The following is a 27439-nucleotide window of genomic DNA, read 5'->3' on the forward strand; positions in this document are numbered from 1 at the left end:
TCATGCTGATTAACCTCTCACGTGCGCATTGACTCATCCTGCTTGACATCACTGAGTTGTTTTAAAGCACTTTAAATTTACAGTGATCTAGAAAACAAGTGTCAACAGATGCTTCAGTACTGAGTTTGATGTAGAAGCAGTGTGGACTTTTATAGTTTCTTTGCTTTTCCCATGTCAAATAAATGCGTGTCTGCCTTATAATCGTGGTTTCTGTGGACCGACGGCCTGCTCCTGTACAAGGACAGAGGTGGTTAAAGCAGCAAAGGCAGCAAAGCATTCAATATGTTTGTGACCTGGTCAGATTAAAAACAAAATAATACCAAGTAGAAAAACTAACATTTGTTTAGTATGATGTTAAAATACAACATGGGGCAAAGTCCAACACCAGCAACACAATGTCTGTGGTGATATTAAACAGCTGTGGACTCTTGTGTTCTTCTTTGATCCACATAGCATCCAGTGAAGACTCAAGGCTTCTGTGTGTGAACCCACTGATGCAAATGTAGAGTTGAATGAGCAGCGTGTGGACACAGCTTCTCTTTATTTTTACTGTTACACATTGCTACTGTATTGTACTGTAGTTACAGTAGGACACGTTTCAGGTGGCAGCTACATTCAGCTTTGGCACGCTCATGGCCGTTGTAGGTTCCTCACGCCGTCACCTGGAAGGTCGTCAGGCCACCGGTTGGCTGGAGGCCTCATCCGCCTCATTACTCAGAGCCTCGTTGTCAGCAGGTGGAACTGATGTGTGTTTGTTAGAGGTTGGGAGGCAGAGGGTGGTTCCCACGCAGCCAACAGCTCTGTCAACCCTGTACATGGACTGAATGGTTGGACTTCAGGTGACTGTGGCATCGGAGCGAAGAAGCTGGGGCTACTGAAAAATACGAGGAGACGTCATCATTCCACATGAGGAGGAGAAGAGTGAAGATGTGTCCAGAGTTTCCACCAGGAGGCAGGTGACGGCACTGCCTGCCAACGTTTTATGGCTTATTTGATGACGTGGTTCCTGTTTTCCACCGTCAGAGCTGATCTGTAGTTGTCTATTCCAAGTGGCCGCATGTAGTGACTGACGTGTCCTCACGAATGCCGTGACCTACATACCCTTGACATCAGTTAACACGGACTCATATCTCAAAGATCTACGCTCCAGGGGCCATAAACCCCTATAGAAAGCAGCTCACACCACCGTCCTCACTGCTCTGGGCTCAAGGAAACATTCATTAAGCACTTTGGCGATAGTGATTCTCTGCTGCTCACACACACACACACACACACGCTCGGTAGGACCACGCGCTGGGCTGGTACTGGTGGTTCTGTTAACCTGCCTTCAGCACCCAGTCGTGTTAATGTCGCAGCTGGTCTGTGTTTTGCGTCTGTCTGCGTTAACCATTCATTCAAACAGGGTGAAATGTCATTGCTTTGCATATTTGTGCTGCTGTGCTCCACAGGTGGAGGCAGTAAGTCTCAGGCTACAGTCAAGCAGCCAAATGCAGGAACTCTTGTTTTGAATCTGTGTCTGTTTAGGATCTGAATCAGAGTCAGCCTGCCTGATGGAGGAGGGGGGGTCACAGCGCTGGGTGGGATGCTGCACCACAAGACCAGCAGCCACAGCCCCAGACTTAGGAACAAACAGACAGTGGGTTTGTCTCTGAAGTGGAGCTTTTCTACGGTGGCCTCGCTAAATTAAGACATTTATTATTAACCTCCATCGTAACGTTAGGATTCCTGGCCTCGGGACAGCATCAGTGGCAGGGTAGACTTTCACTGGCAAAGCAGAACATTTTAATTCCAGGCAAAGTCTTCTAATATTTCTTGCTTTGCGGTTTGTCTCCAGCCAAGTGGAGCCAACAGCTGCTGGAAGACGAGGGCAGAGAAGGGCAGTGACGGCAGATAAGGTTCCAGCTTTTGAGCTAGAAAATCCCAGACGTGCGGCTCTGGACGCTGCGGGGGTCGTGTTCAGTAAATATGCAGAACCTTGTTTTTTCCTGTGTCATGGTACGTCACATTCAATATAGGGGATGTCACTGTAGCGGCGGTCCACCTCCACCCACTGCTGCACAGCCCGGGCCACGATCTCCTCAGACAGCCGCTGGGCGTAGTCCAGCAGCGCGGGGTTGACCTGGGGGCCGTCCTCCGCTGAGCCCGTCTCTGAGTGGACCAGATAGGCCTTCTCGCCCCTTGTCCACCGGGACTTGCCATCACTTTTGTCTGTGGAGTTTGTATTGTGGCCTTCGGAATGGCTCCTCTTGGATTTGACGCACCCCATACTCTGGAGTAATGTAGCATTGATTGTCTTGAGTGTGGAAGCAGCAGGTGCGAGTCCTTGGCCAGACTTCACTCACGCATCGGTGGCTCGGTACGTCCCAGAAGAACCGGCGCCTTCCCCTCCGACTTCCTCCGGCTGCAGTCGCGTGGGCGCCCCTGTCATCCACTCTTCTCCATCTCTGAGCAGCAACACGTGAGACGATCAGAGGTTGTTACGGAGGCGTGGGCGCTGGGTGTGAGTGCCTTGGAGGCCCATCCCCGGGTGCCTGCAGAATAGAGCTGATCCTTTCCTCCGCTGCAGAGAGAAACAGAGTAGAGAGAGACAGGGGAGAGGGAGGATTCAGTGATTTATTTTCCGTCACAGAGAGCCTAAAAATACCAGATGGCAAACACGAGCGATCTTCACAGCGGCAGCGATGTGACCCGGGCTCCCACAGCTGGCTGGAGGTCAAGGCCTTGGCAGGGCTCCCCTCAGCTGTCCTGCTCCCCTTCAGAGCCACATGCTCCTGTACTTCACAGGCTTTTATGGCTCAGTTCCTCCCTGTTTTGTGCAGCATGACGCAGGGAAGGCCGTCTTCGACTCAGTGCCTTGATGCTGGTTTGTTGTAAGCCTGTGCCTCCCCATCTGTTCCACCGGCCGAGCCTCACAGCCTGATCCACCGTGACAGCTCCCTTTCTAGAGCACAGGCCTCAGTGCACAGGAACATGTGCTTCATTCAGAGACAACACAGGCGGGAGTGATCATCAGCACACGAATGTGACTGGCACAAAATCTTCCCCCAGCTCTGATCTAATGAGCTTAAACTGCTGTCATGTGTTAACATGAACTAAACGGTGAATGATGCATTAGCTGGCGGACACTTCTGGATTTGTTTGGATTCAAACCGGTTATTTTATCAACACATTGGGAATCTGTTTAAGCCTCACTGGAAATCTCTGCAAACATTAAGTGACCAAGAAACACCTTCATGAGAAATAAACCAAGGTCGTTGGATCAAACAATAATCCTTACATCACCTTGTGTCTCGCCCGTTGCTCTGATCGGTTCTCGGCTCTTTAAACAACATCGATCGATGTGCGCTTGAAACTTGGTCCTTAGTGGTCGCGTGCCGCGTGTAAAGGCAGATTATCCTCCAACTTGGTCCCGGTCGTGGCCGCTGTGGGATGAGCCGCTCCGCATTACACGTCAAAACAACCGAGGACGGGGGCGAGATCCTCGTCTGGCGAAGCAGGCGGCGGACCGTGTCCCTGTTGTGTTCCCGTCGGTCACCGCCAAACGGAGGAGAGACTGAGGACTGAAGTGACTTGTTCGCGGCGACGCTTACGGCGGTGACTGAGCTGCAGCTGTGCTCGGCGCTGAGAACAAGGCCAGTGGTCGCACCGGTACAACGCTGCCATCTGGCGGCCGCGCACCGCTACTGCATTGTGTCTGGATTTGACGCTATGGGCGCTACATAGTATTAAGATGCCTGCTATTTTCATAAAAGTAGCAACAACGTCATGTAAAACGATCCAAGTACATTAACGTGAATGAAAATGTGTAAGATTAGTGTATTGACGTAATTCACATGTTGTGCAACCTAGCGGAGTACTGAGCGCCTTGTTGCATATTCATAGTATACAATTGATTGTTCTGAAATGTGTGATTTGGGATTTTAACCTCATAAGCGTTAGTCAGTCACTGTCAGATGAATGTGTCGTTCCCGGAGTATTAGGATAATACAAACTAACATTCTACATAAACTCCATCTATGTGCTGCATTTACTTAAACTGCAGCATGTTATTAATGTAAACAATCTCCCTACCAGCGTATTTTATGTGTTTACTGCGAAGACTGCAACTTCGTCTTCTTGTGGGTGTTAAGGACTTACCACATGGTGGCGCTGTCCTCTAATGCGCCAACACGAGCTTTCTCTACAGACTCTACAGACAACGGATTTCTTGATCTCTGGTGATTGTTTGAATCCCTCTTCCTGAAACGCGTTGGCTCCATCCAGGACTGAATCTATGATCTGCTCTTATCACAAAGTCAAACGCAAATTTGCAGGAACAACACAGGATTCGATTTACATTGATGTTTGTTTTGCCTTAACTGGGACACTTGCACCCACGAGCTGTCACTCCTCGTGAATACAGAAGCATTGGTATTTAATTGAGCCATCATGTTTGAATCTAACGCAACTTTGAGGAAAAGCATGTTTTTCAGTCAGACCACTTGTTGATTGACGTAAATGGACACAATCTAACCACTGTTCAGTCATGTCTGTGCTCATTGCGTAATCGCCGCAAGGAACGTGTGTTTATCCGTCCTTGGACGCGCTCAGTACACGCCGAGAGTCTGCACGAAAAAAAGTCGTGTCAGTCGGTCAAAATTCATTGTTGCGTGTCCAGCCAATCATGTTTTTTGACGACACAAAAGAGGATAAGTTGGAGTATAAAAAGGTGCGCGATAAAGTATGATGCCCATCAGTGTGCGACAATAATCGGAACGCAGTTGCGTCACGCGTCGGCTCCAGCACACATCAAGATATCGGTCTTAATAAATCCACACCTCCCAGACAATGCATCTGTCTCAGAGTGTGCTGTGTTTTAGCTTCCTGATAGCTTTGGGTCCAGTAGCTTCGAGCGACCAAGAGACGCAACAGCAGCTCTCCGCTACCAGCCCAGAGGACGCGGACCAGTGCGCAACCTGCGAGGTCCGAGAGCACATTAAGAGCATGCGATTAAACGCCATCAAATCTCAGATCCTGAGCAAACTGCGAATGAAAGAGGCCCCAAATATCAGCCGAGAAATAGTTAGACAGCTTCTCCCAAAAGCGCCGCCGCTGCAGCAGCTCCTCGACCAGTACGACGTGCTGGGAGATGACAGCAGGGATGCGGTCATGGAAGAGGACGATGAGCATGTCACCACGGAGACAATAATGATGATGGCAACTGAACGTAAGTCTTTACAACAAGTTTAACGTGACGGAGGTAGATTTAAGACGTAGTTATATGTGGGTTAAGAGAATGATCGGAGTCGTTATGTGCGCGGATTATTGACGTGTATCTGCTCATATCTACATTTATCAGACTGCTTCCCGAGTTTCGCCTGAGTTCCGTACATAATGAGCCCCTCAGAGAGCCCTCTCTCTCTCTCTCTCTCTCTCTCCGCAGCTGACTCCGTCGTCCAGCTGGATGGGGAACCGAGGTGCTGCTTCTTCTCCATCACGCAGAAGTTTCAGGCGAGTCGCATCGTGCGGGCGCAGCTCTGGGTGTACCTGCGCCCGGCGGCCGAGGCGACCACCGTCTTCCTGCAGATCTCCCGCCTCATGCCGGTCACGGAGGGCAGCAGGCACATACGGATCCGCTCCCTGAAGATCGACGTCGGCGCCGGCGTCGGCTCGTGGCAAAGCATAGACGTCAAGCAGGTGCTGAGCGTGTGGCTGCGGCAGCCGGAGACCAACGGGGGCATCGAGATCAACGCCTTCGACTCGAGGGGAAAAGACTTGGCCGTGACCTCCGCGGAGCCCGGGGAAGAAGGGCTGGTGAGTCCGAGCACCTCACCCGCATCCGAGCGCTGGGAACCCGGCAGTGAGCATGCGGGCGATAGACGTGAGAATGGGAGGCTCCATCATTAGTGGATAATACAATATTCCAATCCCTTAATAAGAAAACCACGAGAAAAACATTTTCACAATTTTATTCGATGTTGTGAGCAACTAATTTGTAAATTCCACAAGTAAAATTATTACAGACATTTGAACCAGGCCTCTACAGATTTTACTTGCTAGAAGCAGAAGTAGAGATTAAAAAGTCTTCTGAAAGCTGTTAACGGACACAGACTCCATGCAGGCGCACACCTACGTCTGGACGTAAGCCCAGTCCACATCAGACCGCTGGATTACATAAAAGGTCACCTGCCCCACATTCTTTAAAGGGTTCTGTGTGGCTGTGCAAATCAGACTAATTGTCTGCACACACACACACACACACACACACACACACACACACACACACACACACACACACACACACACACACACACACACACACACACACACTCACTGCTACTATCAATGACAAACACACATCGCATGGTTCACATACTGGCACCAGGCTCTGGGGCATTACAGAACCTACTGTAGGTGGCTGTGGTTAACCAACCGTTACTTCATTTAATTTCTGCAAACTCAGAGTTTCATAATATTATCCTGCCATGTTGGAAAACTTGCTTCAAAGGTCGTTGGCAGTAGATTAAAAGATGTTAAATTGAACCCAAACTGCCTGTTATCGAGGCATTAACACGTGCACTGTCATTTTAGCAACCATTCATGGAGGTGAAGATCTCAGAGAGCCCCAAGCGGGTCCGGAGAGACGCGGGCCTGGACTGCGATGAGAACTCTCCAGAGTCTCGCTGCTGCCGCTATCCGCTCACCGTCGACTTTGAGCGCTTTGGCTGGGACTGGATTATTGCCCCCAAGCGCTACAAAGCCAACTACTGCTCCGGGGAGTGCGAGAACCTGCACTTGCAGAAGTACCCACACACCCACCTGGTGAACAAGGCCAATCCCAGAGGGACGGCAGGGCCCTGCTGCACCCCCACCAAGATGTCGCCTATCAACATGCTCTACTTTAACCGCAAGGAGCAGATCATCTACGGCAAGATCCCGTCCATGGTGGTGGACCGCTGTGGATGCTCCTGAGTGGGCCCAGAGACCATGGTGGAGGCAGGGGAGGACGAGGGCTGTGGTTCGCACCGTGCCTTCGCTCGTTCAGTCCAGTCCACAAGTTCCAATGCTTACCTGCACAACATGCAATAGATCCAGAGTAGAGGTGGCAGCCAACCTGGCGCCCCGCGGCCTTTTCACTTTCCTTTCTTCCAGTAACATTTTAGCCGTAGAGGCTCGATGTCAGATGAGTGGGAACACGCACGCACGCACGCACGCACACACGCACGCACGCACGCAAGCACGCACGCACGCACGCACGCACACACACACGCATGCTGGATACCAGAATGAATGTAAGACAGAAATGATCAGTTATCCAAAAGAATAGCTCCACCTCCTTTGTCTCAGACTTCTGTGCATTAATCAACCGTGCTCATACTCATCAAGTTTCATCGTAGCTGCTTACAACCTATTAGACTTTTTGCTAAGCTGTATGTTTGTGTTAATCACTTGTTGAGTTGTGCTTTCAGAGTGAAACCAGGAATCCTCAAGGACTTTTTGAAAGGGTTGGAAAACGCACCCGGACATTCATGAGAGGGATGGATCAGGGTGGTGCAGATACAGAAGGATGACATGTGGCCCTGTAATGACTGCTGTTAGAAAAGCCAAGCAGTTATCACAAAGTTAACAATTTGGGGACATTGCACAGAATGCAGGTTTCATTTTATATTTATTAAACAATGCTAAAATCCTAAATGCAGGTGGTGATGATGTGGTTGAAGCTTCCACCGGGGGAGGAACCACATTCACATACAGCAGCATCATCCGGAACCATGCAACCAGCCCGACACACTTGAACTTTTCTTATTGTAAATTCACAGTAGTGGACGGAAGGACTTGAACTGAAGAACCTACAAATGAAAATGTGTTTGCGACGGAGGAAAAGGATTGTTTGGGTCTGTGGGTGCTGAGATCGTGTCTTGTGAACAACACAGTTTGCACTATGGCACCAATAAAGAGAATTGGTTGCTACAAAAGTTGTAAAGACTGATTTTGATATGTTTGTATTCATGTGCTGTTGTTTCCATTACGAGTTGCGTTTCTAAACCACTGTTAGTAAATGTATGAACCATAATCTATCAAGAAAAACAATGTAATACAGCAGCTCTATACACTTGTGTTAACAAATAAACCATCTAAGCTTGTTTACTGAGTTGTGTTCATTTCTACATTTTATACATGTCAATCAAGTCAACATTTGCTAAATATTTAAAAGAGGACGCTGCGACTGTTAAATATATACAGTTACAGTTCATCTAAAGCAGCAGCTCAAACCACAAACCAACTCTCACTACAGTTTGGCTGGTGATGAGCACCGGTAAGACGCGCTTTGAATGACATTCATTTAGTGTGCACTCAGAAATCGTGCTTGAAGGAACACGCCCTGTCGTGGGCATTTCTCAGTATATCCTCAACCAGTACAACCAGTTCACTGACGCTCCAGTGGAGGAGGATGCTCTGTCCTGGACAGAGAGCAGCAAAAACAGGTGCCTTTAAAACATCTGGAGCCTTTAACAGATGTGCAAACCCAAGCATCTGGACACGTGTCTCATACGCTGCTTGGTGTCAAAAACACAGCTGTAAAAGCAGAAGCAAACACATCCACCTTAAAAACACGTGTGGCGGAAGATGTGAAAGGTTGCGTGTACCCGCTCTCAGCTTCACCCAACCTTCACTGTAAGTCACTTTGTCCCAATGTGATTCGCCCCAATTTCCCTGAGTTTGCTGTTTCCAGCGAAGGGATGAGGAAAGTGCTGCAGTCTAATGAGAGGATGTGAACTCCGGCGCGCTCTGACAGCTTGACCTGCGCGACTGATGGCCTCATTGAGGCCTGACTTCCGCCCAGTAGAGGGCGAATTGAGCACTACCCCCAAGAGCCACTTCCTTTCCTGCTGGGAGCTGGAAAGCTGCCATGAAGATCAGCCACATTGGAGACGGAGCCCGGATAGAGTGGTTACGCAGAAGCTCTTTTTTCCCGGGTGGAAAATGGAAGTTAAAGAAAGGAACTGTATAGAAGAAGAACACACGTCTCCTTATTGAATGCTATTCATTATGGGCTATGAATAAATACTGCACATTAGTAAAGTTTGAACTTTACACCTAAATGTTAGAGTTAAAGCCAGAAAAGCGAAGCGAGCAGATGAAGTAGAATGGTCCCAGTCAGACATCATCAACATCATTAGTAAACATCAGCAAACAAGCTGCACCTGTTGAGCAGCTCTGCTCGCAAACGTTTACCAGGCCCAGGTGCATCATTTCACTCTGGTCCGTCCAGTTGTCTGCTGCTGTCTGCTCGTTGCCGGGGAACGCTTTGACTGAGCATCGCCACATCTGTCAAGAGTCGGACCCTGGAGAAATGCATCTGCCAGCGAAATTCCACCTCTGACAGGTGAGGAAGTGAAAGTGAGAGAACAGGAAGGAGGATGTTGGGGGTGAATGCGTGGTCCAAGACAGCTGGAGACCACGTTACTGAGCGGGTTCCTCCTGCGTAAATGAGGAGCTGTGGACTAGACAGAACCAGCATCATTAACACTAACATCATGATTAAATGATGGGATTTGGCTGCTTTAGCCCAAAGAGTCGCAGTCGGCTTCACTTTTGACTGAACCACCCACGCTGTTTAATCTGTGTGCACCGTAGGAGAGGCTGAGGTTCTGTTCAGTTCAAGTGATAGGTGGGATGGATGTCCAGTTAGTAGCAGTCCGTGGTTCTGGTTTTCATGGAAGCATGAGGTACTGACACTTTAAGAAGGGCCAGATATGACGCGTGGATGGAAGTTGGGTGAACCCAGGACGAGGTGATCTATTAGAGGCTTTCAATTATTAGAGTGAATTATTTCACAAACTGAAATAATTATGTTTTGAAATTCTGTAAAATCATTGCTGAAATGAACTTTTCAAATCAAATGTACATTGTTTTGGAAGGTTGATGTATTTTCAGTTCTGTTGTGATTCACAGTAGCAGACTTTCTGTGCTGTGATTTTTTATCTAGTTATTTATGATCTTCTGTTGAGGTTTTTATACTAAACAAAGTGATTAAAATGCTGACATAAAAGTATAAAATCTTTCAAAAGGTTATATATATAAAGTTAGTTTCCTGTTGTTAAGTTGAGATCTTGGGACATAGCGAAGGGGAAATATGAAGCCCCAGATCAAATATTTACTGCACATTGATCGTGTTGCGCGTTTTATTCAGTGGCTGCTGCTCAGTGCTTTATTTTTAGCAAAATACAGTATATAGGATCTCACACCTGTAGTTATGTGATTAACACCAACAGAGGCATGATCAGACAGACAGATGCTGCAATATAAGAGGTAGCATCAAATCATTTAGAATCTAAAAACTGACTCTAAAAACATAGATTCATCTTGTGGTTACACAATTAATTCCTTTTTCTCAAATCAAGTGTCTGTGAAGTCAGATGTTCACTGTACAATAAAATTAAAACTTTATCTAAAATAGTCCTGACATCAAACTAAAAGCCCCCTCATCATTCCAACACAAAGGGATTTAATCCAGCCCCTAAAGTTTTACAGTTTAGGTGTAAAGTGGACACTGTGACCATGGATGCGAGTGTAAAATCTAACATCGTAAAATCTGCCTCTGACTTTCCTTCTTAGCTGCTAATTGGCGTTGATGTCTCGCTTTGACTGCAGCAACCACTGAGGAGTCTGCTACTTTTATGGCCTTCTGTGACGAGTGGTACGAAGCCACCGCAGGAGAGTTTACAGCCACATACGTCCAATTTCATGGTTCAAGGCCGTCCTCACCAGGGCTGTCAGGGCTGCTTCCGTTTTTAACCACTGGTCAACAAACGTGAAGACACAGGTAAAGCCTTTGAAGGAACTAAAACTAGCGGTGTATATGCTTTAGATGCAGCTACATAGGATTTAGATAAATCTGCAATCATATTTCAAAGTTGGATTTCCTTCTACATTAACAAATGTTACCTTTCAACTGCATTTAAACTCAGTAAATCCTGCCTTCTTCCAACAGACCAAGCATCTTGTAAAATGAATTGCGTGCAGAATTCTGTAAAAATGTAGCATAAATGTTATTTTGTGCGATGTTACAACGTCTCCAGTTCTCTTGACACATACCTGACATACTCTACATCCGTCTGTGCTAAGAGCATAGACCGAACATCAGGAGACAGGAGGTTTCCACGACCTGCCCTCGCCGAGTCTCTTTAGAGGAACATCTATTCTTCATCACTGTCAACCTTGGTCCCGTGGGGGACGCGGGATGGCCCAGGGCCACATGTCTGCTCGTCACCAAACCCCCTCCCCTCCACAAACAAACACTGACATTGAGGAATTCTGTAAACATATCTGGAGTGAACACCTCTCTCCAAACTTCCAGTAGCTTTTCAAAGTCATTAATCATGTAAGAGCTTCCCAGAGGTGACTGTCTGTTTTGGGTAGGAATAGTGATTCCTCATCCCTAAGTGAAAAAGCAAGCAAAGTGCAGACGGAAAGGATAAATCATGGCAGAAGTGAAGACAGGTGATGTTCAGCAGCTGGCCATCTGGCCCTTATCTCGACCTACACTGGCTGATTTTATTGCTTTTCATTGCTTTGTGTGGACCCAGGAGAGAAGTTCACAAACAAGCTATCACTCAGGCCTGTGGTGAACATCCTGATTACAACGTGGATCTTCAACATCGTGTCCTCAGACGATGTAAACTATTACCCTGACTTGTGTTTTCATGCATTAAGACGTGCTCTGGTTTAAAGTTAATGGTTTATTCCAGCAACACGTCTCATTTGCACATCCCTGATCGCCTCTGGTCATTTTATGACAATTGCTGTGTCTCTTAGGATGCTGATTGCAGAGATTGAGAGGTCTGGAATTCAGCTACCAGAACTCATCCACGTGTTTATCCAGGCTATAGTCAAGAAGTACATTTGTTACAGCTGTGAGCATTGTTTAAATTTATATCATGATTATATCCAACGTTGTGGAAGAAACAGAGACATGTGTCCAGATACTTGGGTTTGTACATCTGTTAAAGGCTCCAGATGTTTAAGGAGGCACCTGCTTTTGCTGCTCTCTCTCCAGGACAGGGCATCTCCTCCGAAATGCAGAGTCTGGAGTGATGCTGTCAGTGAGCTGGGTGTACCAAGCCTCTTGGTGTGGGGATATATTGGGAAATGCCGACGACAGGACACTTTCCTTCAGGCAGGCCACGATTTATGAGGTCAGACTCTAAATGACTCAATGACCACGTCATTCAAAGCACACCTTACCAGTGCCCATCACTGGTCTCCAGTTTTTCTCATTTGTTCCTGTCATATTCCCTGACCAGCATCTGGGCTCAGCTCACCTACGTTCATATGGCTCAGATTTCTTGAAAGGCCTCCAGAGGTGACACCTCTGTTGAATAGCTGTTATCATTTCTCAAGCGCCTCAACATGTGGAAATGTACCTCCTCTGGAGATTTGTTAGGCTTTCCCTGTTACATCCTGTTATCCCTATTAAATCCTACAGTCTAATATTTTGTTGCAGATCCTTCCCAGAAGATAAATTCTAGTGAGTCCACCTAGTGAAGCTCTCTATATAATTAAACGTCTATTTTATTGTTTTAGCCTCAGTGAAACTAATCAATTTTAAAAACAGAAACGCTAGATCAATTAAACTATACAGAAAGGTCCAGATTAACAACCATCTGCCACGAGTAAAATGAGATTCTAGTATTTTTAATACAGTTTGTCTGCCTTTGTTTTGGATAATAGATTTAATCCTTCTTTGTAGGGAAGACATGCATGAGCAGGTTTTCACCATTCTCAACGTATGTTTGTGTTCTGTAAGGACGGAAACTTTATTCTCTAAAATGCCTTAAGTTAGCTTTTATTGTGAATTGGTGCTACAGAGATAATGAATCAAAATAAATCTAAATAATAAATCATATTGCTTCCCAGCCTTCTGAACTCAACTGAGTTCCAGTATGTGTTTAAATCCTAACAGCATATAAAGTTAATAAAGAGGTGTTGAGGACCTAACCAGATAATAAGCAGTCAAGCAAATAACAGCTGATAACAATCTACATGCACTCTGTCAGTCTGAGTGTCTGGTTTCAGAGGTACCAGTTAACCAGTAGGTCTACAGTAAGGTACAATCTAACTAAGAGCCGAGTGAGGTCACATCTAATGAAACACAGCCTTAAGTCAAAGCAGCCATCAAACTGAGTGTATAGAGGTTTCAGCAGTGTAAGGTTCATTATCCAGTAACCTGTCTGATTACTTGTTATATATGTCATTTGGGAGAAACTGTTTCACAAGGAAGTGACAAACCTGGTTCAAGAAAGAAAAGCTGCTGAGTCATGTAGAAAATCAAAAGCAGGTGTTGATTTTATCAGGTGGTGCAGGTAAGTCAGAGCAGGTTGGGAGCACAGTGACTAGATGGAGAGCTGACCCTATAGACTATTATTATTATTGCCACAAAGTCAGAAAGAGCATGAAGACACACTGGTAGGTTGACACTTTGTGTGAAAACCAAACTGAAAGCAGCTCTTACTCGATTGAGAGACACAGATTCTTTTACTGTCCATCATCTCATGGACAATTTGTCCTGAAGACTGGTTTTAAACATTTTTTTATCGATGACTTGCATGAATGTATTATAACGTGAGCATTTATGCATCCAACAGTTTGGTCTCCTCTAGTGTCGTGTTGTCAGCGTCTGCTGCTTTATATGACTACTTCTTGAACCCGGTCCAAAACCCAGATGGGAACGGGGTTAATTATAGTTCATGTTGTTTTATTTTGGATTTGATGACTGTGTACGGCGTACGGTTGCCTGTGGGCTGTGAGAGTGGTGTTGAGTTGCTCCGTCTGCTGAACCTTAGCTCAGATGCAGTAGCTCTGCACATTAGGGCAGCAATATGAGAACATATAACCTAATCTAGGTGACGCTGTAGGTGAGATGTGTGTTCTAGTTGCGGTTTCCATACTTTACATTCTGCATTCTGTTTTTCCCCAAACTGATGTGTTTCTCTGTTTACTCAGTTTGGGGTTAATCAGTAGCTAAAAGCTCCATTTGGTTGCAGAAAATGTCAAAATGAGTGCAACAGGTGGTTTAAAAGGCAGTTGGCAAAGTGAACTGCTGTTGACCTTTCAAACTGTGTGGTCACATGTTTCAAAAGATGATCATCAGTTAATCCTACCCAATTACTCTGATATGCCCCTCGGGTGTCGAAGGCAGCATGTAGGGAGTAGATTCCGCTGTTGCTGCACGCATTTCTGGACACAGGCATTTTGAGGGTCACACATCGAGCCCCAACAGGTTTAAAACAACGGCCGACGCAGGAGCGAGGGCCACAGCCCTGAGGCGAGGGGTGGCCGGTGGGGCGCTCACCCCCTGCTCAGAGGAATGCAGCAATGCCCAAGCCATCTGTGGGTACTCTCAGCAGAGGCCACGTAAAACAAGACGTGCTGTGGTTTGACCTTTCATGGTCCTAACTATAATATTATGATAAGATGAGGGATCGGGTTGCACTTTTCCCTGTAGTGAATTCAGTGTTCATATGAGAAGGTGACGAGTGAAAATGAGTGGCGATGTCACTAAACGACTCTATACTGACAAAACACGTTTTAAAATAACCATTAATTCAAACTGGTTGTGACTTTCATACTCGCCAGTTGTGGGTCTCAGCTTATTTTAAAGTAGTTTATTCTAAAAGGTCAAACAACACTTAATTAACACAACGCTGAAGAAACGGACTAATGGCTTTAAGAAGTGGCAAGACTACACGCTGCACACGAACAAAGTCAAGGATTTGTTGATCTAGATCGCCTAATGCAGCCGGGGATAATATACCACTATCTGTCGATACTGAAGGCCGAGCAGCTGGCACAAACCGAGGGAAAAAGAATTATGGGTAGAAGTTGGCACCATGTACATCTGAGGCTTGGAGCTTGCTCACACTCATGTCAGAGGTGCCACAATACGGATTAGGGCACTTATGCAGGTGAAAGACTGGCAAACTTCGTAGTAATCAAATTGGACAAAATTCTTATATTCTTGATCAAAGCACATAGGAAAAAAAGATCTTTATTTTTTTGTGGTACAATAGGACACAGTCAGGTATCTTATATAAAGGATTATCAGGTGGATTACAATGAGATTTTACTGTTTTACAGACAAGCATCAGCTTTTAAAGCTCTAAAGGCCCCATTGATGTCTTTGCCTCCTGGTCTGTAGAAGGAATGTCACATAGGTGTTGAAGAAACGGCCGTCCATGGATACAGCTCCGGCTGTTTTCTCCCAGCTGCTGCTGCATCCGTACAAGGCTTTCCTCTACATCTCTCCTGGATGCGTTTGTAGGCAGCTGGCGGGCAAGTCTTACTACTTCGCCCTGTGAAAGACCCAGACATAGTCAAGACTAAAGGCCACACTAGAGTCTTTCTCATTCGTAACTCATAGCGTCTCTCACTTGCAGGTAGTTAGTGACTTTTAGAGGCCGGCACTCCTGCACGGTCCTTGCCTTCCTGTGAAGAACTGCAGTCAGGATCTCCCTGAGGTCCTCTACGCCGAGGAAAGGCACACACTCGGCCATTGCTGTCACTTCCAGATGTCTCTCGGCTGACATGGGGCCTGGCCAAAGCAAGCAGAAAACAAGGATTAATATACTCCAGACGCTACTACTATCTCCAGGAAAGAATAATAAATAAATATTGTGGTTTGTGGCCAGCCTGCTTCCCAAGTCAAACAAGCATGAGGCCAAATGGAGTGTTAAATGACTAATAGAAGCCCCAGCAGACTGGAAGGAAGTCGTCTTGTCAATTGGAAGAGTAATGGCTTCTCATTTCACGAGGAAATACTGCAAATCATGTACGATGTATCTAATGCATGACGGTTTGGATGAAAAGTGGAAGATAACAAAAAAACTCAAGATGCAGAAGTGCAGATTTCTTGCACACGTCTGTGCTGGATGTGTTGCCTGCTCAGTGCGTATGCAGTCCACTCCAGGACGCATGTCCCCCCAGGCGTCTGCATGGGTTTGACTGACAGCTGGCTCGGCTCCAGCGGGCCCACGACCCTTACAAGTACTAGTAGAGTCAACGCACACGTTTGGATATATGTTTCTTTTTTATGTAAGAAATAAAACTATGTGCATCCACTCTTCTTTTCAGGTCTTATGCTCACCCACTGAGGCTGGCAGCGCCAAATGAAAATTCCTAGAATTGCTTAAAGGGCAACTGTTCTCATCACCTGCACGCTGGGGTACAGACCCACTGTGACACCACGCTGCTGAGCACAGAGCCAGTGTCAACTGAGGTGAACCAAACCAGCAACAGCAAACACACAGGCCATGTCAAGAAAATCAAGTCTGGAAATTCTATAAAATTACCATGATATAATTCATCACAATGTATGAAATAATTGTTTGGTCAAACATCCAAACATCTGATGATCTATATGTCCTGTTTCATTATGTTATCATCTATTCTGCATAATGGATAAACTTATTAAAACAGAATGATTTAACTGATTATCAGTTAAATCGAAACTTGAAGAAGAATAATTGCTTGTAATCCAGTTACTGAGATTTGTCAGTGATAGATGAACTATGGCATTAATAATGGCAAACAGTTCCAGGGTTTGTTAAATAATCTATTGGACCTTTAACCAGCATGAACCAAAGCTTTGCTCCGTGATGGATTGGATGTGCTGAGGTTCGGTTCAGTGCTACGAGTCTTTTGTTTAGGGTCTTATTGATTGTTTTATCAGAGTCAGAAAAGGAAGCAACAATCATTTTCACACACGGGTCAGTGCCTCTGACAGCGTTACCGTCCATCACTGTATCACATGTACCTGGAACCAGTCTGATCTTAAAGCCATTAGCGACGAGTCTGGGATCAGAGAAGAGGACCTGTCCGTTGGGCTCAGGGCTTTGTTTCTCCATGCTGCACAGAGCATCAGCATACTCAGTCCCCCCTAGGACCCTAAAATAGAGAAGAATTACAGTTTGTATTAATAGGGATCAAATATGTGATAATATGAATGTGTGTGCAGTTTGCTGATGAGTGAGTGATACATTACCCATCTGTCAACTGTAGAGGGTTCTGCAGTGACACTGCTGGGAGTATATTATTTTGCAGAAGTCTCTTAAACAACAAGGCTTCCTCCACTCGAAATGGATTTAACAACATAAGCCTCTGACCACATAAAACAACCCAGGCGTTCTGAAAGGCCAGTCGGTTTATGAGGCGGAGGCCCCTCTGCACTGTGCTGCTCTGGGACGAGAGGCGCTGAAGCTGCAGCCGAAGGGTAGCCACGCTGCAGGGGAGTGGCTGTAAACGCTTGGGTGCAGGACTCTTCGGCTTCTTCTGTGGCTTTGCAGCAAAGAGTTCATCCAGCAGCTGCTGGTTGGACAGTGGAGCCTTACGTTTCTGACCCTGCATATGGCTCACGGTGGGCTCTCTGGGGTTCTTGGTTCTTTGGTCGTGGTGTTCCTGGTGTTTTTTCGCCTTATCCTCATACCTGCGGTGTTGAAACAAGTCTCTGAGCAACGCAACAGTAGTGACCTCAGCTAATAACTGTGTTACCTTGAATTCAGGCCTGAAAGCATTGTTTGCTTAAACATTTGCCTAAAACAAGAACTTGCCAGAGTGAAGGAAGTGGGTGGATCTGATAGGAAATATGGGAACTGAAGGATACAATGTTTAACAGAAGAAAAAACTGGTCAAAAATACATTTCTGGTTCAGACAGAGAAATTAATAAATGAAATGCAAGTAGCCAGCAGAAGGTTAAATAAACAAGAAAAGAGAGGTCATAAAAACATTGCATCTGAATCAGCATCAGGTCATCATCATCGTTTCCTGTCTGGACCAGCTACTGTACGTCTTAGCATCTCAAACTGCAATCACAAGCTAGTTACACCCACTAACACCTTCTTCCTGCCCATGTAGAGAACATAGGGAAAAGTGACATAAACAGCAGCTTTCCACTTCAAAATCATCCAAAAAAATAAATCAGCGGTTGATAGATCTTTGTGTTGTACACATTCCAGGCTCCATTATTCAAATAGCATGTAGGTAAGTGACTCTGATAAGTGGTCTATAATTTAACAGTGGAGGTGAAAAGCGCCAAGTTCTTTCCATGTACTTCAAGACGAGCTGGGACCAAACATGGCTTTTTCCATACCTTATAAGACACCAACTCCTGATGCACATTTCCCAACCTTGCAATGACGTTAAATTGGTATAGAGCAAGTTAAGACATGATGCCAAGAACCTCAGCAGCACCACTGGTGCTTTTTTTTGCTAATGTGATGATATTAATCTGAACCATTTTAGAAGCTGTACTTCTGTATTTATAGCTGCTTTATCTGTGTGCTTGGCTCACTGTGCCCGATTTACCTTTGTTCATATCAATCCGTTCCAGTGGTCATGCAGCCTCATCACCTCTAATTGTTCTGCGCCACGTCTTCTATTTACAAGCCAGTTATGGGCCATTTGTCAAAGCATTTGTGATTTAAGGGCAGATGAGATTTTGGGCAAAAATACTTCTAAAATAACCAACATTTACGTTGTTGATAAGAAATAAATACCAATTCTGGGAATATCCCATCTTAATGAAAGCAGGCAATATTCTAACAGGAAACACTTATGAAAGACAACACATTCATACTGCACAAAGACTTTGTATAAGTACCTGCTCATTAGGTGAATTCGTCTGAAAACTAGAAACACAGCTCATGTCAGCAACATTTCCAGACAAGGCGTCACACATGCATATGACAGGTCAAACTTTCCCCCCTCTCACTGCTATGCAAATAACAAGAAATGGAAACAACAGTTTGGAAAGGTGAAGGTCTGGAAACTCACTTCTTACGGTCCTCCTCCCCCAGATTTTTCCACCTCTCGTGAACAGCGACACTAATATCCTGCAGACTGGCTGTGGGCTTCTCCCAAAGGACCTCAGCTCTGGCCTCCTTCTCGAACAGGGCAGCGGGAGATGGCGGTGCCCTTGTAGTGCGGTTGCTGATTAAGTCGTAGGCTGTCAGTGACACCCGCTTTTCTGTTATAGCATTAAGCAGCTTCTTACTTGAGCTGCTTTGGACATGGACTTTGTCCATTTCTGAATGACTGTGCTTTGGGGGTTGACGGAGGACAACAGGCTGCAGAGGTTCTCCTGATGAGCTGCTAGTCAAAGCGGTCCCCCGACTCCAGTCCTCAGCTAATAACTGGTCTTTTTTCGTGTCTGAAGCTAATACTGCATTATCTTCAGGTCTCTCTGGAGATTTGACAGCTAAAACTATTTCTATTGTCTGTGTGGAGCTCTGAGTCATTTCAGGCTCTAGGATGTGGTTGATGACCCAGTCCTCTGCTACAGAAGATGAAGAACTGCCATTTGAGATCTGGCGTTTCAGTGATGCGTCAGTGCTCATGGCGGCGTCAATGTGTTCAGGTGCATGTCTGGAGAGGTTGTCACTGTAGAAGGCAGGAGTGTGATCTCGCTCCTCACTAGTCTCATTGACAAGCTGTGAAGCATCCATCTGCAAAGGACTAGCTGGTGAGGGCAATGTCTCATGACTGATCCCCTTCTCAGCCAGAGTCTCACAACGAGGCTGAGAGGCATAGAGAGAAACAAGCAAAGCCTCTACAGCAGTGAGCACGTCCTCCTGACAACACAGACATCACTTGATTTTTACATACCATTGACAAATGTCCAAGTTTTGCATATTTTGCAAGAAGTCTTCACAGATACCTTGTTGTGAAGCAGAACTTGTGTCTTGTCTGGCGTCAGGTTGACATCAACAGAGGAGGGGGGTACTGAAACCTTAAGCATGAGGGTTGGATAGCGGTTTCGACATGGGCCATCTGGATATTGAGCAGCGTAGTGTTGTCGTAATAACTTATCATCAGCCACGGAGTCGAAGCAGGTTAATATTTGCAAATAAAGAAAAAATGATGGAGTTAGATACATTAAAGATGCCAATTGTATAAAACAGTTACTGATAACAGTACTGAGTCAAAACTCTTGTACCTTCATTATATCTTTGTGGTGGACAGGCCGGCTGTTGATGAATACAAATGTTTTGTCCGGGCCAGATGAGCTGGTTGATAAGTAATCTGCTCCAGGTTTGGGGAAAAAGCCATCTAAAAAGATCTGTATGAAAACAATACTGTCAATAATTCATAAGAAGATGATGTTGATGATTATACAGACACAGACATAAAGAAAATACTTTTAAATAGTAGCAAATGTCTTCATTTGTATGCACAGTTTTTACAGTAAGACACAATGAGCAGCTGGATGGATCACAGGTAAACAAACAAACAAACAAACAAACAAACAAACATGACATGACATGACATGGATATGAAATAAATTTAGTTACAACGATTCAGTTGAATCACTCCACTGAGCACAGCCTCACAGCAGGAAAGGCACCACTTTCTCTGTCTGTTAGGACTCTTGTATTACGTATGCATCAGAATGTGCTGATTGGGCAGAGTAGTTTATCTGCATTTCATCAATACCCTTCTATTTATAGTTAATAAATAAAAGTTATCTTTACTCAATGCTAATCTTTGACGTTTTTCTAAAACCACATAAAATGTCTCCAGAGGGACTTCTCATGAGCTAAAACTAATGACGCAACATAAAACTGAACAACTGTACTAAACTTCACTATGAAGGTGAGCTACTTAGAGATTATGGACAGCTGTTAGTGTTCTACAGATTGCAAGCACCAAGTAGCTATGCTTCTTTTTCCACATGGCCCCGGGCTCATTACTAGCAGCGATGCATGCCAATGACGTTAATAAATGAACTGCTGTTTTAGGTCAAGGCACATATGTTTCTCTGTACTTAGGGTCATTAGGGTCACTTCATGGGAACACAAATCGCACCCCTGGCCCCAAAGGGCTGCAGCTATGTGTAGTCCTGCTGCCAGAACCACTGTCACATTTTGTTCTGCAGACAAAAAGCTCTTATGACTCTCCCCAAGTGAGGCCTCAGAAAAATTGTCAACCTGGTTCAATGATCATGAAACTTTGGTCTTGGAGCGAAGGAGGACAAAAGTTATTTTTCTTTGCTATGGGGAGTAGGAAGGAAAAGGTTGAAGGTCGCCCTCATAACTGGGCTCCAAAGTGCAGCAGCAAAATAACAACAACAAGGAGGAAGATGACAGAGAAGCGAGGTGAAAAGGGCTGTTCCATATCTGTCAGACTGAATTATTTGAGCGCCTGGCAGCAGGTATGAGCTACCGTCACCTACCGTGACCAAGCAGAAAGTTACTGCTCGACAGTAATTCAATTACGATCAGCATAGCAAAAGCTTAGCTAACAAAAATCACTCACTCTTCATCAGGAAAGAATCAAGAGAAAAGGGCAAAGGAATAGTTGGCCAACCACCAACTGACCACATTTGCTGGCGTGAGACCAGACGTTCCTGATGAGGTGATTAGCTCACAGTCAAGTATAACATGCATGCACTCTTTTGTGCTGCAGAAAGTGTCAACCTTAACCATTAAATGCTGAATTTACAGACATTATTTCATTTAAAAGCAAAAAAAAGGAAAAACTACGTGAGTCACACAGTGTCAAAAAATGTTTAGAGAAAATATGTTTAGAGCATTCCTGAAACTTTACATACTGTATATACATACATACATACATATAATATAGAATATAAATAAATAAAATAAAAGTAAAAATAAAAGTGGAAGCATGTGCACTACTAAGAGGGAAGTACTAATGTAAATGTTTGCTTAGCTCTCCAAGATGACAATGTTGATACCATGAATGCACAAGACTAGATTTTTCCCACAAACCATTATTTAAAAAAAAAAAAAAAGGAAATGGAAAATGCTAATTACAGCAGCTAGTCAACACCTTGCACTAACAACTGCTTAATGCATAATAACACATGATAATTTAGGAGCTGGTTCTATTTAGTTTAAAAAAGAAACTAATAAGTTAATATGCAAAATTATTCTAATGAAATAAATAATAAAATACTTGTGGGCCAAAAGTACTTGCTACAGTACAAGGGTACATTTTGCTACTGTACTTTAGAGATTGTAGTGAGTATTGTTGTCATAGAGTGTCCGTCATGAAGGAGACACAGTGTGACAGCAAAGACATAGAGTTGTGTGCGTAAAGTAGGCACATACTGTAGATAAAGCTAAGCTGTGCTACTGTATGTGCCTGACACTCATCTACCAGACCTCATTATGCTCCATATGGTCTCTCCACATTCACTGCATTGTTTGCTAAAATGTGCAAAGGTGGCTTTGTCCACATTTAAGCACATGTGCCAGAAAAACAGGCTCTGATGTCTCCATCTGACCTGCAACTATTTTGGTTTCAGCATTTTTATTTATAAAAGCTTGTAATTTTCCCTTCCACTAACCTCTGGTGGCTCCTGGTGATGGTTGCAGGGGAGAAGGTTGGCAACAACACTGGGCCCCAGGGTAGCAAGGAGAGCGCTTCTGTGATCGGCCACCTTGGCCTTCTGCCAAACCACCACCTTCAACAATATGTCAGCTTCCATGAGTCTGAATCAGGTGCATCGCACTACATAAACAACTGTTAAGATAGTAACTGGGCCAGCAAGCGACCACTATATGTGAAGATCTTGGAGCTCAGCTGTGTCAGTCTGCATCAGCATGTAGAGCTGGAAACATGAAAGGCGTCATGTCGCTTCCTACGCTAAAATGAATGACGCAAGTAAGCAAACGAAAGTTGGCACTAAAACAATTATTTGACATCATTTGTAATTGAAAATGGCGGCACGGTGGTGCGGTGGGTAGCACTGTCGCCTCACAGCAAGAAGGTTGCAAGAAGGTTCTGGGTTCGATTCCCGGGGGCGGCCCTGGTGCCTTTCTGTGTGGAGTTTGCACGTTCTCCCCGTGTTTGCGTGGGTTCTCTCCGGCTTCCTCCCACAGTCCAAAGACGTGCATTAGGTTGATTGGCTTCTCTCCATTGCCCGTAGGTGTGAGTGTGTGAGTGAATGGTTGTCTGTCTATGTGTTGCCCTGCGATGGACTGGCGACCTGTCCAGGGTGTACCCTGCCTCTCGCCCGTAGCCAGCTGGGATAGGCTCCAGCACCCCCGTGACCCCGCACTAGGGAGTAAGCGGTTAAGAAAATGGATGGATGGATGTAATTGAAAATTAGCTTTATCAATTGTGAAGATACTATCTTAATAAAAAGTCACCAATAAATTCAAAATCTAGGTACAAACAAGGCATTTAGTGGCCACCTGACAGAAAAGACAGTGTCAAATAAGTGACCCACTGAATGTATCTCCATGGTGTTGATTTCTAAAAGCATGAACTCGGTTGCTATTAAATGCACAAACCTGGCACATGTAAACGGATCACTCCTGTAAACACTTCTTAGAGAAGCTGTGAAACATGACACAAGCCAAATAGCAGAGTTGGAGATAAAGGATAGGGGCAACTGAGTGTGTGAAATAGATTCACTGTCGCCTCCGACAACCTTTAGAGTGATTTCTACAAAATTTAGGCAGTGGACATGAGCTCTCTGGGAGCCACACCACCAACACGCTCTTCTGTGTGCATACTGGCTCCAGTCTGAAGCTGTTTTCAGCCACTTACTCGGGCATCATAAACAGCCAAATCAGAGCGTTTTCAGATCAGCCAGTGTCGGAGGAACCTGACAGTACACTTACCTGTGGTGGGAAACTGTGGAATTATTTCTATAGGACCTTATTCACTGAAATACAAAAACATCAAAACTAACACCAAACTAAAAATCAGCACTTTTATATTAAACAGTTTCCCTGGGACACTTTCATTTGCTGGATCCAGGAACCTTTGGTGAAGTCAAGTCCTTGAGCAAACACTGATTTGCATTTCTAAAACAGGTCCAACACCCCAGGAAGTTAAGGAGATTAGCCCACTGACTTATCAAGGTTGGGGAAATAAGGAAATCTAATTCTCACAATGGTTCCTGGTCCCCAGAAAAAGTCCCTGTAATGGGCCTTTAAGTATGACAACTCATGACTGACAATTCAGTATTTTCTCTAAAGATTCTGAGAACATTTAAATGTGATTGATGTGATCCAGAGGTCAGTGAGTGGTTGTAGTGGTATGGACACAAAGTGCTTAAGATGAGAGTGACGAAGTCTGATGTGCATGTAAGATTCAGAACTGACTGAATCTAACATGGGGCAAACAGTCAGCGGTATTAATGGTGTCCTTTTCAGTACTCCATCTTTTTATTGTTTACTAGCAGCTACACACATATTAGTCATAAAATAAATTCACACATATCAGTTTTAGACCAATCACTGATGTTGTGCAGTCTTGCAGTAATACATTTTGTTGTCCGCTAGGATTTTTCATAAATGATTTCATGTGTACACATACATAAAAAGTAAAAGATGCACTGAAGTGTCAGTAAATTACCAATTTGACTTACATGCTATTGCCAAAAAAGGCATGTAACATGTCTTTAAGTAACTTAAAGTAATTTATAAAGCCCAACTGCCAAATATTTTTATGGTATAGATCTATACAGATCAACATGGGCACTATCGGTGCCCATGTTACACACAACGGTAGGGGTGGGGAGAGCTAAACAACAAAACTGACACTACACAGCAAATACTCAGGCCATGCAGAGGCTAAGAAGGCTTTCAAACAGTGAAATTGAAACAATCATATGAGGACTAATGAGGACACCTGGTGGCTGCTGTGTGTGTAGGAGTGCATGATGAATAAACTGGTACCTACTGTGCCTTCAACTAAAACTTTGAGTTGTTCTACCCGAGGTTACATCAGATTGGTTCTGTTACAGAGACTAATAAATATAACTATGCTTTTGTATGGATCCTGCAACAAAATGCACTTGTTCTGCCCACTCTTCCTATACAGTGGACACATTTATGTCAGCTTGTACACCTACCTTCAACCCAAATCATGTTACAGTTTAATAGTCTCTAGTTTGGTTCCATATCACCTCAAAAAAAGTTTAACTACTTGAGCAATTTTTAACCCCATTTGATTAATTTTAGGAAGTGAGAAGAAGTTACTGACCTTATTGTGAAGGAGCGTGAGCCTCAGATCTGGTTTTATTATAGCGTAAGCCATGAGAAGGTCCTGTACTTTCTTTAGTTCCTCCTTGCATTTTTTTGTGGTAGAATAATACTGTCTTCTCACTGGAAGATTCCTGAAAAGCCTCAGTACACTCACTGTTGTACCTAAACACACAAAAAACACAACACTCAACAACAAAACACGACAACTGTTTCCCTTGAGCAAGATTTATGATAACAGAATTCACATTGTCTTCATCCTAGAGATATAATGATTAATGAACCACTGATGGCTTACCTTGTCCTAAGTGAGACGGTTTGCGAGAAACGATCTCCCCTATAACATTGAGCACATATTGGGTGCTGATGTCATCTTCCTCTGTCTTTGTGGTGACCGCCACCTAAACAGAAAAGGCTCAAATGTTCTACAAAGAGAGAGAGAGTGTGTGTGTGTGTGTGTGTGTGTGTGTGTGTGTGTGTGTGTGTGTGTGTTTGTGTGTATATACATATACCTACACACAAGGAAAAGTAAATCAATCCATAAAATTGTATTACTGAGATAAATTAACAGTTCAGCTATACAACAAACATATACTAGTTAATACATTTAATGTATATAATATTCACTCAGTGTTGAAATTTGTGCTAATTGAAAATTACTCACTGAAGCAATACATCTGGTTATCTAATGTATATGTTATGTCCATATTAAACAAATAAAATAATAATAATAATATCATAGCTGTCATTTGGGTGAGAGGTGGAATTCACCCTGGACAGGTCACTAGTCCATCACAGGGCCACATATAAAGACAACCAAGCATTCAAGCTTTACCTCAAAACTATAGGCAATTTAGAGACTCCAGTCAAGAAATAACCAGAGGAACTCTGAGAACACTCACACAGTTAGGAATAGAGCATACAAACTCCACAGAGAGGCCTGGACATCCCTAGGAATCAAACCCAGGACCTTTGTACTGTGAGGCAACAGTGCTAAAGATTTCTCACCTCAGCCACAGCACAGATGGAGCCCAGTGCTTCTCCTCTAAAGCCATAGGTTTCCAGTCGTTCCAGATCGTCATGGTTACAGATCTTTGAAGTAAAATGTTTCATAGCCATCACAGGAGTATCTGTCGCTTTGATTCCATGGCCATTGTCACGCACTTCTATGCGGTCCAAACCATAATTCTCCTACACAGGAAATACAACATATTTTATATGCTGTATGTACAGATGTATTGTAAAATTGACTAAGACAAAGTACCAGTTTAATGTCAATGCTTGAAGCTCCAGCATCCAGAGAATTTTCCATCAGTTCTTTTACAACATTCACAACTGAGGTGATGACTTGTGAGCTGGTCAAGAGCCGCACAGTGTCTGGTGGCAGCTGCTTCATGATTTCAAGTATCTGTTTAGGAGAAGTCTGATTTAGTTTTTTATTGTTTAATCATAATTACAAACCAACATGGGGGAAGCACAAACCTTGCAATTACTTGTTTTCTAAGCTGCGTTTCTCCACTGCACTGCGCTGAATCATCCTCCTTGCACCTCATTTGCAAATGTAAACATTACAATTAGCAAAAAGCAGATTGAAGTATTAATATCTCTTTACACTTCAAGCATTCTTTTAGCAGATTCTAGATTTATTTCTGTTAACGAAAGAAACAATCTTATTTTTAATAAATCAACAAGTTTTCAGATGGCATGACCAGTCAACTCCTTATTTTTATATGGTGCATACCTTTTCATTGCTTTTGGATTGCATTTCAGCTAAATTACTACTTGGCAAACTAGTGCTTAACAAATACTAGACAACACACACACAAGACTCACCTGACATAACCCGAGTTTAATAGTAGCAGTTAATGATTTCATGTCTGGAGGAAGAAACACAACATTTTACCTGGCGACAACTTTTACGCTCACATTATGTGCTTTGATTAAAAAAATAATTAAAGAAATGACATGTTGTCGTAATTACCTTCACTGTCTAACTACATACAGTAACGCCTTTACTAATGTTAGTCAACTGCTCTGCAACCTACTTACTTTAGCTCCTTATAATTGTTAACCTGTCATTAAACACGTGTTTCCTACATCCTTATTAACACTGAAAATCTGATCACTCGTTTATATTGACTTACACAAACTCCATTGACAAGGATTGGTTCAATCTTTTCCAAACAACAGACACGAGCAACATGGCGGAAATAAGATGGTTCCCGCCCCCTCGGCTACACGTTCATTGGTTGGAAGCGACAGGAAGGCGGGCTTAGCAATCAGATTTAAAATATTGTGCCCTGAGCTTTGGGTCACAGGCGAATCTCGGTATTGACACGCTCAGTTTTTTTGGCTATTTTGCAATAACAAGACAAAACACAAACATTGTCTCACTAATTATGAACGTAAATATGTGTAACTTAATCCTCAAGGAAATTCCGTA

At 44.3% G+C, this 27439-nt stretch overlaps 2 protein-coding genes across 8 annotated transcripts; one reads left to right on the forward strand and one right to left on the reverse strand.

Moving 5' to 3' along the window:
* The first annotated feature begins 4698 nt into the window (after window positions 1-4698).
* mstnb (myostatin b) lies at window positions 4699-8123 on the forward strand. The gene is made up of 3 exons (XM_029136658.3): window positions 4699-5206; window positions 5423-5793; window positions 6571-8123. Exons 1-3 carry the CDS (start codon window positions 4828-4830, stop codon window positions 6949-6951), a joined length of 1131 nt encoding a protein of 376 aa, XP_028992491.1. The 5' UTR covers window positions 4699-4827; the 3' UTR covers window positions 6952-8123.
* A 6890-nt stretch (window positions 8124-15013) lies between these two features.
* On the reverse strand, window positions 15014-27242 carry pms1 (PMS1 homolog 1, mismatch repair system component). 7 transcript variants are annotated; one of them, XM_029137008.3, is made up of 15 exons: window positions 27141-27233; window positions 26830-26873; window positions 26479-26544; window positions 26261-26404; window positions 26005-26187; window positions 25295-25397; window positions 24998-25161; window positions 22347-22463; window positions 19974-20096; window positions 19695-19841; window positions 18812-19608; window positions 17024-17464; window positions 16796-16926; window positions 15414-15574; window positions 15014-15335 (listed from the first exon to the last, which is right to left on the reverse strand). In XM_029137008.3, the coding sequence occupies exons 4-15, from the start codon at window positions 26390-26392 to the stop codon at window positions 15135-15137; spliced, it is 2700 nt and encodes an 899-aa protein (XP_028992841.1). In that variant the 5' UTR covers window positions 26393-26404; window positions 26479-26544; window positions 26830-26873; window positions 27141-27233; the 3' UTR covers window positions 15014-15134. The 7 variants fall into 7 exon arrangements, with proteins under 7 accessions (XP_028992841.1, XP_028992843.1, XP_028992842.1 ...); XM_029137010.3 differs by having other exon boundaries at window positions 26479-26537; window positions 27141-27176; XM_029137009.3 differs by lacking the exon at window positions 27141-27233 and adding an exon at window positions 26978-27112.
* Between the last annotated feature and the right edge of the window lie 197 nt (window positions 27243-27439).

The sequence above is a fragment of the Betta splendens genome, chromosome 21 (assembly GCF_900634795.4).
Source record: "Betta splendens chromosome 21, fBetSpl5.4, whole genome shotgun sequence".
Classification (NCBI taxonomy): Eukaryota; Metazoa; Chordata; class Actinopteri; order Anabantiformes; family Osphronemidae; genus Betta; species Betta splendens.

Bases quoted from the DNA above. Each gene is read 5' to 3' on its own strand.
- pms1 (XM_041068927.2), bottom strand. From the start codon at position 26,871: ATGAAATCATTAACTGCTACTATTAAACTCGGGTTATGTCAG. The intron at 26,188-26,260 runs GTACTTTGTCTT...TTTCCTGTGTAG, and splicing joins CAAGCATTGACATTAAACTG to GAGAATTATGGTTTGGACCG. The intron at 22,464-24,997 runs GTCAGTAACTTC...ATATTGTTGAAG, and splicing joins TCACGCTCCTTCACAATAAG to GTGGTGGTTTGGCAGAAGGC.
- mstnb (XM_029136658.3), top strand. From the start codon at position 4,828: ATGCATCTGTCTCAGAGTGTGCTGTGTTTTAGCTTCCTGATAGCTTTG. The intron at 5,207-5,422 runs GTAAGTCTTTAC...CTCTCTCCGCAG, and splicing joins AATGATGATGGCAACTGAAC to CTGACTCCGTCGTCCAGCTG. The intron at 5,794-6,570 runs GTGAGTCCGAGC...CTGTCATTTTAG, and splicing joins AGCCCGGGGAAGAAGGGCTG to CAACCATTCATGGAGGTGAA.